Consider the following 11,552-nt stretch of genomic DNA (forward strand, 5'->3'; position numbering starts at 1 on the left):
TACCACCGCCCTGTCTGAGTCACATCTGTAATTTGGCCGGAGTTCAGCAAGGCTGCTAGCTGGCTGCTAGCTGGATCTGGGACCCACCGACCTGTCTCCTGGCATTAGGATTGCATGTGTGGGCTGGCTTCTACTTTTCACTTGGATGTCGGGGATCAAACTCAAGTCCTCTGAGCCTCTCCCTGAGCCTTCTACCACAGGTTTCTACAGTAATTCAAAAGGGCTCCTGTCCTCCTCATTGCTTCTGGAGCCACGGTCTTCTCAACCTGATTCTAGACTTTTCTATGGCAAGAAGGGGTCCCATCCTCTCTAAACACCAGAGCAGCCTGAGGAAGGCTTCTGCACAAAGCGCGACTTCGGTCCTTAACCTCACAAGTCCCTGTGGTAGCAGCTCTCCACCTCCCCTTCACAGGGCTAGCCTGCGTCCCCTCCCTTCCACAGGCTGACTCTCAATATCAGAACGTGGAGAAAGGCATTCTCACATCCTGATGGTGAAGCAGAATTTAAAAACTAAAAGCCCAGAAATGTAAGGACTGGAGGGCGCTAAGCCAGCTCCGGGCCGCCCTCCTGAGAACATCTGCGGCACCGCCGTCCATGCCCTCCCCACAGTCCACCCCCTCCTGAGAACATCTGCAGCACTGGTGTCCTCCCCACAGTCCACCCCTCCTGAGAACATCTGCAGCACCGCTGTCCATGCCCTCCCCACAGTCCACCCCTCCTGAGAACATCTGCAGCACCGCTGTCCTCCCCACAGTCCACTCCTCCTGAGAACATCTGCAGCACCGCCGTCCATGCCCTCCCCACAGTCTACCCCTCCTGAGAACATCTGCAGCACTGGTGTCCTCCCCACAGTCCACCCCTCCTGAGAACATCTGCAGCATCGCTGTCCATGCCCTCCCCACAGTCTACCCCTCCTGAGAACATCTGCAGCACCGCCGTCCATGCCCTTCCCACAGTCCACCCCTCCTGAGAACATCTGTAGCACTGCTGTCCATGCCCTCCCCACAGTCTACCCCTCCTGAGAACATCTGCAGCACTGCTGTCCTCCCCACAGTCCACCCCTCCTGAGAACATCTGCAGCACCGCCGTCCATGCCCTCCCCACAGTCCACCCCTCCTGAGAACATCTGCAGCACCGCCGTCCTCCCCACAGTCCACCCCTCCTGAGAACATCTGCAGCACCGCCGTCCATGCCCTCCCCACAGTCCACCCCTCCTGAGAACATCTGCAGCACCGCCGTCCTCCCCACAGTCCACCCCTCCTGAGAACATCTGCAGCACCGCCGCCCTTCCCACAGTCCACCCCTCCTGAGAACATCTGCAGCACCGCTGTCCGTGCCCTCCCCACAGTCCACCCGGGTATTTGGGACCCAATCAGTGTCTGAAGTCTTCGAATGGATTCGATTTGCTTCTCCATCTGAAAGTGAGATCCCCATCGTGAGGAATCATAACGCAGCATCAACACCGGGCAGCACGAGGCACTTCAGCCAGGGGCTGCAACACCTTCACCGAGCTCTCCCATACAATGAGGTGGACAGGCCGACACCTGGACTCTGTCCCTCAGTCCAGACAGAGAAGGTCTGCACTCAGAGAACTGCGTGGAAAAGCCACAGAGGCTTTAAGGTAAGGACCGTCTGAAGCTGCTTTTGACTTCAGGATGAAAACTACTAACCACAAATACAGAGTTGCATCACAACGGGCATCTCGTTTACTAGTAAAACACGGTCTGATAAAGCAGCCAGGAGGAGGGTGTTCACGGAGAAGACCATCTGAATCAGTTGCCCCAACCCCAACCATCTTGGAAATCCAGTTACTAATAAAAACACCAGTCTTTAGCTAAGCATGATCATTTATTCATTCAACAAACATTTCTAAGCCACCTATGAGCTGCAAGCCCATGCTAATCATCTCCAACACACTTAACCCATGACACTCAAGTTATGGTTTTGGTCTTCGTCCATATCAGACAGGTCCTCAGTCTTACTGCAGCTGGCTGGGCCTCTGCTGGGCCTTTCAAGCTGCAGTCAATAGCATTACAGCAAAAGGAACAGATGCCACCTGCAGACAGAAACACTTGGCCAAGGAACACCACTACGTGGTCAAGTATAATTCTGTGGGATCCAGACGAGAACAAGGGCGAGGTTCAACGCAGTGGCCGCAGCCAGCACAAGGCACCTTTGGAAGTTTCCAGATGTTATCGACTTTGAAAGCATTAGAAAACCCTTTATATAACCATGTCATAAAGTAAAAGTTCACAAAACTGTTGCTTTCAAACCACGGTACTGAGATTTCTGACAACCCAGAACCGGCAACAGAGAGAAGGCAGACATGCCTGAGAGATGGAGACCAACAGAGTCCACAGCTCAGCCGAGCCGAGTCCCAGGTGGTGGACGCGCTCAGTGCACAGAAGGGCCTCACGGAGAGGAGGCGTCCGTCTTTGGCTCCTGGGCATCTTCCTGAGGCTGGTTTCCTTCCGGCGAAGCCTGGGGTCTGACACTGACCTGTTAGGGTTTGAGGGAATGTGACTACCATCATGTTGCTTACAAGACCAGGAACAAGCACGTGTCTCAGACGCCGCCAGTGCACACAGCTGGCTGCAGCCGTGTAACCAGGCACACTCTGGCATCTGGGAAATGCTCAGCAATGACATCTCAAGTCAATTGTCTTCTGACAAACAGCAAGTGTACAAAAATGTGCACTGAACCACATTCCCAAGGGCTTACACACTGTAAGCAGTAGTCACAGAACCCCAGGATATTCAATACAGCAGTATTTGACCTGGGGTTAAAGGCATGAGCCAAGGTTTCAGGAAGCAAACCACCCCTCCCTTTCACTGCCAGAGAGACAACACCAACTGAAATTAAGTGTGTGTGTGTGTGTGTGTGTGTGTGTGTGTGTGTGTGTGTGCACTCACACAAATGCGCAGCTGAGCACACACGCTCCTGCTGAGCTCCACCCCCAGAGGCCCAACAGAACAGCTTTGACAACCAGGTACTCACATTCCTTGCCTCTCTTACTCGTCTTAAAATGACCCCTTCTGCCAGCAGAGCCTTCCCGGTCTCCACAAACAACTTTTCTTCATCTGTCTCTCCGAGATCCTGCAGCTCCATGTACTTCTCCACAAACCTGCAATTCCAAGCAGCCCACCCCAGGCCTGTGTTGGGGCTACAGCGAAATCTGCTGCACAGTAGCAAGCAAGCCCAGAGAGAGCTGCCTAGAGGAGCACCCCTCCTGAGGGAGACCTCCACATACTCCTCAAAAATGACAGCTGAGCTGGGCGGTGGTGGAGCACGCCTTTAATCCCAGCACTCGGGAGGCAGGGGCAGGTGATCTCTGTGAGTTCAAGGCCAGCCTGGTCTACAGAGCGAGTTCCAGAACAGCCAGGGCTACACAGAGAAACCCTATCTTAAAAACCCTACACCCTGAAAAAAAAAAAAAATAGCTGAATCCTCGGGGGAGTTTGATTTACTCAAGTCTGGGGAATACTTACCGCTGACAGGTAGACTTGAAGTTTGGGTTGAACAGATCAAAAGCTTTGTGACCAGATCCATAGACAGAAAAGAATTTCCTAGAAAATACAAAAACAATATGAATCTCCACGATAGGCTATGGAATGGGGAGAGGACTGCGGAGCAATGCTAGACCCGAGACGTTCAGAGCCTAACCCAAAGAACGATGCACACATCAAAGGGACAGAGGGGCTCAGGGAGAACACTCCCTCTCCATGCTGCCCCAACTGCCCTGTTCCCCTCTCAGAAGGCAACAGTTTCACGGGGCACCACATTCCGAAATGCCCCACCACAAATAACACCACAGATGCATCACTCCATGTGTGAGTGTATATGTGTGTGTGTGTGAGTATGTGGTGTGTGTGTGTGCCACATGCACACTGAGTGTTGCGGGCACGTGGAGGACAGAGCAGGACATTGTGTCTTCCTCCACCACTCCACTTCTGTGCTCTGAATCCAGGTCTCTCACTGGTCTGGAAGCTCACCATTTTGGCTAGGCTGGTCGGCCGGCACATTGTCAAGATCTGCTTTCCCTCTGCCCCCCAAGGCTGAGGTTTACAGGCCCATGTAGCCAGGCCCAGCTTCTCACATGGGTGCTGGAGATTCACACGCGGGTTTCATAGTTTCACAGGAAGTGTTCTCACACAGTGAGTTGTCTTCAAGTCTCCCAGCTACATCCTTTAACCAAAAGAAGGGTATCCATCTTCCTTTTTTTTTAAACTGGGGAAAAATTAGTCCTTGCTGGGCCTTTGAAGTGGCTCAGCAGGTAGAGGCACTTGCCGCCAAACCTAACGACCTGAGTTCGATCCCTAGAACACACATGGTAGGACTCCGGTGACGTTGTCCTCTGACTTCTACATGGATGCTGTAGCATGTACTCAAACATGTGCATACATGTACATCTCCACTTCAATAAAACACAATGAAAATTTTAACAACCCTTCTTAAGTGTACCAGTGACATTTAGTGCAATCAGTCATACAACTATCACCTCGATAGTTCCAGAACATTTTAAAATTACACCTATTTGTTTACTTAAGTGTGTGTAGGTGGCGCATGTCACAACACATGAGTGGAGGTCAGAGGACAACTTGAGGGAGTAGATTTTCTCCTTCCACCATGTGGATCCTGGGGCTTGAACTCAGGTCATCAGGCTTGGCAGCAAACGCCTTTACCCACTGAGCCCTCTCACTGGCCCTCCAAAACATTTCGATCACCCCCACAGAGGCCAGTACCATTATGCACGCACACCCCTCACCCCATATCTTGTGTTTTCAGAGTTTGTCTCACATCAGTGCAGAGACTGTTTCTAGTCCTTTGCCATCAAGACTGCTGCAAGAACACCTGGCTGCCTGGGGTGCTGTACAGGTGAGTCCACGAATAAATCCACAGACATGGTAGCGTGAGACCCAGCTATGTGCTTATGTATCTGTTAAAACAAAACAAAACCAACCTCCCAAACTGCTCACATGCCTCTCAAAGCAGCAGTGCCAAACTCACACTCAGGTAAGTTCCACAATACACAAGTGCCTGTCTTCCTGTTTCACGGCCCCTGCCAAACTGATAGGCTGGAAACTGTAATTACAGTTTCAGCACCGTCAACCCCCCCCCCCCCACACACACACACACACAAAACAGGAGAAAAAGAATGGCATTGGACATTCTCTCAAGTCTGAAAGCAAACTGGATTCCTTTCCTGTAAACTATTCATCTTCTCTGCCCATTTTCCTATGTAGTGGTTGCTATCAACTTCAAATTCCTTTGTGGAAACCGCAAGGTGTGACAGTAGAGGCGGGGGCTTTGGGAGTTCATCAGGTCACGCACACAGCCCTTAAACAAAACAGCACTGGTGTCCTTCAGAAAAGACAGAAGGCATGCTTCCTTTCTGTTCTCTCCCAAGGAAGGACACCGCGAGAAGACAGCACTCTCACAGGTGGGAGATATCTCCAAGTTCAAAGCCAGCTTGATCTACGCAGCAAGTCCCACCCAGGAATCACAATGAGTCTCAAAACCAAACCAAACCACCAAAATGTCTGTGGTGTCTCACAGGCTGAGTGCTCCCTATGTGGACAAGAACCTGAGCTGTCTATAGTGTCTCACAGGCTGAGTGCTCCCTGTGTGGACAAGAACCTGAGCTGTCTGTGGTGTCTCACAGGCTGAGTGCTCCCTGTGTGGACAAGAACCTGAGTTGTCTGTGGTGTCTCACAGGCTGAGTGCTCTCTGTGTGGACAAGAACCTGAGCTGTCTGTGGTGTCTCACAGGCCGAGTGCTCCCTATGTGGACAAGAACCTGAGTTGTCTGTGGTGTCTCACAGGCTGAGTGCTCCCTGTGTGGACAAGAACCTGAGCTGTCTGTGGTGTCTCACAGGCCGAGTGCTCCCTGTGTGGACAAGAACCTGAGCTGTCTGTGGTGTCTCACAGGCCGAGTGCTCCCTGTGTGGACAAGAACCTGAGCTGTCTGTGGTGTCTCACAGGCTGAGTGCTCCCTGTGTGGACAAGAACCTGAGTTGTCTGTGGTGTCTCACAGGCTGAGTACTTCCCGGCATGGATCAGAACCTGAGTCCAACTTCAGCACAGTAAAGCACAAAGAGGCAAAAACATACATGCAGCAAACCCGAGCAGAAATGTCTGACAGTCTCAGAGAGCAAGAACATGCTTGTCCTGCTGGATCGGGAAGTGCTATGGAGAGCAGAGTGTACTAGCTCATGTCTGTAATCCCAGCACCTTGGAGGCTGAGGTAAGAAGCTGGAGAGAACTGACATCAGCTTGGCCTCCACTGGAGTCAGCCTGTCTCAAAAAAACACAGAACTAGTTAAGTCTTATCCTCCCATCTCCCTTCTCACTGTCTTCTCCCGCCAGCCTAGTGGTTTCTTCCAATCATCACACCACTAACGGTTCATCAACGGACGGTTATGAACCACAGGCCATGAGCCGCACTAGCCACTGAGAAGATGACAGCACATGGTCCACGGTAGGTCCTTTTTTAAGGGTGGAGTTGTCAGAGACAGAACTAGAGACTGAAGAACTGAGGCCTCACACACGCCAGGTGAGCCCGATCACTGAGACACGGCCCCTGGGTATCGGGAGCAGTTTCACTATGTAGCTCAGGCTGACCTCAAACTCTTATCCAGCTGCCTCACCTGCCAGGTGCTGGGATACACGTGTGAGCCACCATGCCCAGCTAGGTGACATCTGAACTTTCCTTCATTAACTAAAAGAAAAAGAACTATAAGGACATTAGAAGCCCATTTTCCAACATTATTTAGGTTAGAAGGAGTAGAAAGCAAATTAAAGAACACATATTTTCATTTGTTTCAACACCTGATTAGTACTTTAAAAGTAACTCAAAAAAGGTAGGCCTGGGACCAGCGAGATGGTTCAGTGAGTAAGAAGTGCTTGCCCCCAGGCCTTATGACAAGAGTTCGATCCTTGGGACTCAGATGGTAAAAGGTGTAAACCAACTTCCACAAGTTGTCCTCTGACCCCACACGCATGCCCACACACATGTGCACAAGTACACACAAACTAGAGAAGTAAATGTAGTAAATTATATTTTTTTTAAAAAAAACAGCAACAATAACAACATAAAAACTCAGATGTGATAACACATACTTGGAATCCCAGAAGTCGGGAGGTAGAGGCAGAAAGACTACAAGTTCAAGATCACCCTGGGTTAAAATTAAATAAGATAGTTGAGTTTCCTGAAAAAGACCTTCCCAAACACAGAGGTGAAGAGGCCAACAAAAACAAAACCTGGTGGGTGTGAATATACTGTCTATCTTAGTGCCTAACACGTGTAGAACAGCGTCTGACAGGAGGCATGGCAGAAAACTTGTAAAATGAAATCAACAACTTCCATACACTAAGAGAGGCATTGTGGGGCTGGAGAGCGAGCACTGCTCTTCCAGAGGACCAGGGTGCCCACCGTTCCTAGCACCCAGGACAGCAGCTTCACAAGTGACGCTAACTCCAACTCCAGGGTATCTGACCCCCTCTTCCAGCCTCCTCCAGCAGTGAACACACAGGCACACAGTTAAACATGCAGGCAAAACTCTATACACATAAAATAAAAATAATCTTTATTTAAAAAAAACTGCTGCCAGGCATTGGTGGCGTACACCTTTAATCCCAGCACTTGGGAGGCAGAAGCAGGTGGATCTCTGTGAGTTCGAGGCCAGCCTGGTCTACAGAGTGAGTTCCAGGACAGCTAGGACTGTTACACAGAGGAAACTTTGTCTCGAAAAATCCAAAAAAAAAAAAAAAAAAAAAAAAAGCAAGACCTCTGGCTCTGAGAGGCATCTGCACTCACATGGACATATATGTAATTAAAAATAAAAATAAATCTTAAAAACAACAAAATACCAGGAGGCAGAGGCAGGTGGATCTCTGAGTACAAGGCCAGCCTGGTCTACAGAGCAAGTTCCAGGACAGCCAGGGCTACACAGAGAAACCCGAATCTTGAAAAAAAAAAACAACCACTTTTAAACAGTAGCATCTTCCTTCACCTTTACAACTCTAGCATTTTGTCTTATGATGCGAAACAAGATTACAGGGACAGTGTTTCCAAAGTGACAAAGCTAAGTTCCAGGAGCTGCCTTCAAACCACTGCCTCAAAAGATAGGGCGATGGGGATCTGATCTTCTTCTTTATGCTTTTCTGTTGTTTCTCAATTTTCTATAATGAATATGTACACCAGACATGGTGACGCATGCCTATAATACCAGGATTCCAGAGGCAGAGGCAGGAAGATCCCCTGTCTCAAGAGGAAAAACAAAGAAGAAATAGATGCTAAAGAAAGAAAGTACACAGCACTTCCTTAAATGTCTGGTGATGACATTAAGTGCTTTGAACTTCTAAGCATCCATTCTTGACTGGCTTCAATGATCATTAGATGTTAAATCCACAGACCATGTTCCTCTGATTTCCACTTCCAAAGAAGCAGATGCGACAGCCAAGCAAACAGCCAGAGTCAGAATTTGATTTCCCAGCTCTGCCCCTCCTGTGCAGCCACAGGCAGTTAACTTCTTGAGCCTCATAGCTCTCTTGAGGAAAACAGAGGCAATGATAACTGCCCACTCTGACAGGGTCAAAGTCTATGAGTTGATGTTTGTGAAGGGCCTATCACGGTACCTCAGTACCTCACACAAAAAAGACCGCCAATAAACAGACAACATCAGCTGCGATGTTCTGTCAGTTTAGGGGCTCCAGATTCCACCTCTTAGAACTTCTGTTTCTGGCGGATGGTGGTGGCCTTCGCCTTTAGTCCCAGCATTCGGGAGGCAGAGGCGGGTGGATCTCTGAGTTTGAGGCCAGCCTGGTCTACAGAGTAAATTCCAGGACAGCCAGGGATACACAGAGAAATCCTGTCTCAAGCAAACAAACAAACCAACAAGCAAACACTTCTGCTTCCTCTTACCACAGGGGAGGAGTGAGATGTCATTATTTTACTTGCTATACAAGACCAACTCCACAGAGCAAGCCCCTGTCAGCTCGTTAGCAGACTTCCACATAAACCTTCCTTTCTGAAGGTCTGTTGCATCCATGCTCACTACAGGGGACAGCCACTCACGCTCGAATCTGATCCTCCCGGTAAAAGATGTCCTGGATGGTAGCTTTGGCTTTGCCATATCTCAAACGGGGTCTTCGGAAGACAGGCTCTCTCAGGGGCGGAAAGGCCTTATATATGTCAAACCACAGCGGCTTCTCCTTCAACACTCCAGCACGCATCAGATCCCTCGTCCTTAGAGAGGGAACAGAACCACGGTCAGTCCATTACAACAGCCTGTCAAAGTCCTTGAACCAACTTAAGGCAGGCCGGAGCAGCGCAGTTCAGGTGAGCTGAGCAGGGCTTCCCACCTAGAGGAGACATGGCCACATTCCACAGCAACCTAGCAAGGCCAGTGTTAAGTCCTGTTGTTGTTTAGGTCTCACATAGCCTAGGATAGCCTTAAACTCAGTATGTAGTCGAGGATAACCTTGAATTTAGTGCCTCTCTGAACTTCTCCAGTGCTAGGATTACAGCGTGTCCACGCCAGGCTGTCTTTTTGTTTTGACAAAAAGTCCTCCAGTAGCCTGACTGGCCTGGACTTCGCTACGTAGCCCAGGTTGGCCTCGGTCTTCCTGCCTCGCCTCCCAAGTGCTCAGATTATGGGCATGAGCCACCACATTCAACTTTACGCCACTCTTAGCTTCTCGCATGCATCCCAACCCCCCAGAACATGGTGGAAACGCCAAGACCGACCAGTCAAGCCCTTCAGCCCCTTCTTTATTCTAGAGGTCTCCCCCGAAGTGGGGTGGCGAATCTTTAAAGTGACAGATCAGAAATCCAAGGGGATGTCGACAAACTTTCCGAGCCAGGAGGGAGCACGAGGGCCTCTCCGGGCTCGGACACCCGCAACCGCGTCCCGCTCCGGCCACGCCAGGAGGACCGTGACCCTCTGGGAACCCTGCTCATGCCCGGCTCTGAGCACGCACCGGGAAAACACGCTCCCAATGGTCTCCAGCCGGCTCCCCGCCATGGTCACCTAGGGCAGAAAGCCGCTAGCTGCTACCGGAAGCGGAAGCGGCAGCAAGCGAGCGAAGGGGGAACAAGCTGCTGGCCGAGCCGAGGATCACTGTCCCGCCTCAGCGTCGTCCGGAGGGCGGAGTCAGGCAGAAGCAAATGATGGGCTGAGCGGGCGCGCTCCGTTACTCCTGCGGGGACGGGGGGGCGGGGGTGCCAGACAGGAACAATCGATGGCCGATCCGGAAAGGGCAGGAGTGCGCCCAAGCTACGCAGGAGTTGTAATTGACTGGTCCAGGGCAAAGATTGAATGTGGCACTTGGTTTCTTGCTGACATTAGGAAGCCTCCTCCTCTCCCGCAGGTCGGGCAGTGTGGAGGGAATACAGTGGGGCTCGCGGAGATGAGGCACATCCTACAGTCAGCCAGCCAATCTTGACATTTGAAGCCACCGGCTCCAGGCTCAATTAGACCTAATCTTGGCCAGTTAGGCTACGCAGAAGGAAACTGAGACCCAAAGAGGGGCGAAGTCACTTTCCCAGGCCTCCTTCCTTAAGCCGGTCGCTGGAGCAATCTGCTTTCACGCTCAGTGGAAAGCTGCCTGCAAGTAGCGTTTCCTCCTCTGGGGGCGTCACTCGCCGCCCGCTAGCTCTGGAGTTTAAAACGTGACAAGTATTCAGAACTAACACGCTCAGGGAGGAAGCTGAAAATCTGGGGGAAAGTAGCCTGTCAGTGGTCAGCTTTTCAAAGTGTGGGTTTGGAGAGATGGATGCCTTAGATCAGGAGGACTCCGTAGAAATTAAGGCGTTTCATCAGGGTATTTGTGCAAGGGTCATCATTGTTGATTGTAGTGACAAGACTAAAAAGAAAAAAATCCATCGGGCTGGAGAGAGAGCTCAACAGTTCAGAGCACTGGTTGCTCTTCCAGAGGACCCAGATTCGAGTTCCAGCGCTCACATAATCACCTGTAACTCCAGTTCCGGGGAATTCGATGTCCTCGTCTGACCTCTGCAGGCACCAGGCACAGACATACATGCAGGCAAAATATCCATACACGTATAGTTAATTAATTAAAATTCGTCAAATGGCCGGGTCATGATGGCTTACACCTTTAATCCCAGCACTTAAGATGCAGAGGATCTCTTTGAGTTCGAGGTTAGCCTGGTCTACATAGTGAGTTCCAGGACAGCCAGGGCTATGTAGAGAGACCCTATCTCAGAACAAACAAACAAAAAAGTGGCTGGAAAATTAGAGTTCATTGGTTCTACTAAACTTTATGCAGCTATTAAAATCAGCAAACTTAGTTCATCTGTATTTACCTAGATTAGTGCCCATGGTTTGTGGTCAAATGAAAAAAGAAACAAAAAACAAACAAACAAACAAAAAAACTGCATCACTTGAGGATTCCAGCCTGTAAGAGGGAAAAAGAAACCATCCATCCACAGGTGCCAGTGTTTGTATGAGGATAAAATCTGTGCCAAAGGATATGGGACTGTGAACTTCAGTTATCCCTAGGACAAAAATGCAAGGGTTAATTCAGAGGTGT

At 50.3% G+C, this 11,552-nt stretch overlaps 1 protein-coding gene across 1 annotated transcript; it reads right to left on the reverse strand.

The window, feature by feature from the left end:
• Positions 1–1,829: 1,829 nt before the first annotated feature.
• LOC128122413 (28S ribosomal protein S23, mitochondrial) lies at positions 1,830–10,114 on the reverse strand. Its single transcript, XM_052757971.1, has 5 exons — positions 9,981–10,114; positions 9,076–9,246; positions 3,489–3,566; positions 2,998–3,124; positions 1,830–2,499 (listed from the first exon to the last, which is right to left on the reverse strand). Exons 1-5 carry the CDS (start codon positions 10,022–10,024, stop codon positions 2,413–2,415), a joined length of 507 nt encoding a protein of 168 aa, XP_052613931.1. The 5' UTR covers positions 10,025–10,114; the 3' UTR covers positions 1,830–2,412.
• Positions 10,115–11,552: the final 1,438 nt, after the last annotated feature.

This window comes from Peromyscus californicus, unplaced genomic scaffold (genome assembly GCF_007827085.1).
Source record: "Peromyscus californicus insignis strain IS unplaced genomic scaffold, ASM782708v3 Scaffold_3__1_contigs__length_106647218, whole genome shotgun sequence".
Lineage (NCBI taxonomy): Eukaryota > Metazoa > Chordata > Mammalia > Rodentia > Cricetidae > Peromyscus > Peromyscus californicus.